Source organism: Gallinula chloropus (assembly GCF_964237585.1).
Source record: "Gallinula chloropus genome assembly, chromosome: 10".
NCBI classification, from domain to species: Eukaryota; Metazoa; Chordata; class Aves; order Gruiformes; family Rallidae; genus Gallinula; species Gallinula chloropus.
Window position 1 is genome coordinate 2,064,940 of NC_140095.1, and position 606 is coordinate 2,065,545.

Below are 606 nucleotides of genomic sequence, written 5' to 3' on the forward strand. Positions count from 1 at the left end.
ATGAACTCATTGAGGTCGCTGCAGAGAGCTGCAGGGAGCAGATGCTCCTGCACATGGGCTTCCCATTCTACGAGGCTGCTGAAGATCAGGAGTACAGCCCTGCCACCAGCCCTGTGCCTGCCCTCATCCCTGGGGGGACTCCTACATCATCACCAGAGGGAAGTCCTGTTCCTTCACTGCAGGAGACTCCTACCACCTCCTCACAGCCCACTCCTGCCCCCTCGCTGGTGGTGACTCCGTCTTCCAACACCAGCGCAGAGGAGGAGTCCTTGGAGGAGTTGGGACAGGAGGTGGCAGCTTCCTCCATGGCTGCCCAGGGCAGGGAGTCATCACCCGGCAGGAGTTCCACCTCTTCACCACGGCGGCCCCCGAAGAGGAGAGCGAGTGGGTCCTCAGACGACGCTTCAGACCCCAAGAGGCCACACCACCGGCAAGACTAGGGAGACCCCGGAGCCATCGAAGCCGGGCCTGGACCAGCAGCTGGGGCAAACACCAGCCCCCACGGGCACTCCACAGCACCTGTTCTTTTTCTCAGTCTTTTCGTTTACTAAATACTCTTTAGGATAGTTATTTTATTGTAAGAATAGAGCCCCCGTAGTTAAGTCT

At 58.7% G+C, this 606-nt stretch overlaps 1 protein-coding gene across 1 annotated transcript in view; it reads right to left on the reverse strand.

The window, feature by feature from the left end:
• Positions 1–404: 404 nt before the first annotated feature.
• The window catches only part of LOC311195311 (hydrocephalus-inducing protein homolog), a gene marked incomplete at both ends in the record, with an annotated part of 67,519 nt that continues 67,317 nt past the window's right edge, over positions 405–606 (reverse strand). The window contains one exon of the mRNA XM_084268690.1: positions 405–436. Within this exon, the coding sequence (XP_084124816.1) occupies positions 405–436 (32 nt within the window). The remainder of the gene's footprint in view (positions 437–606) is intronic.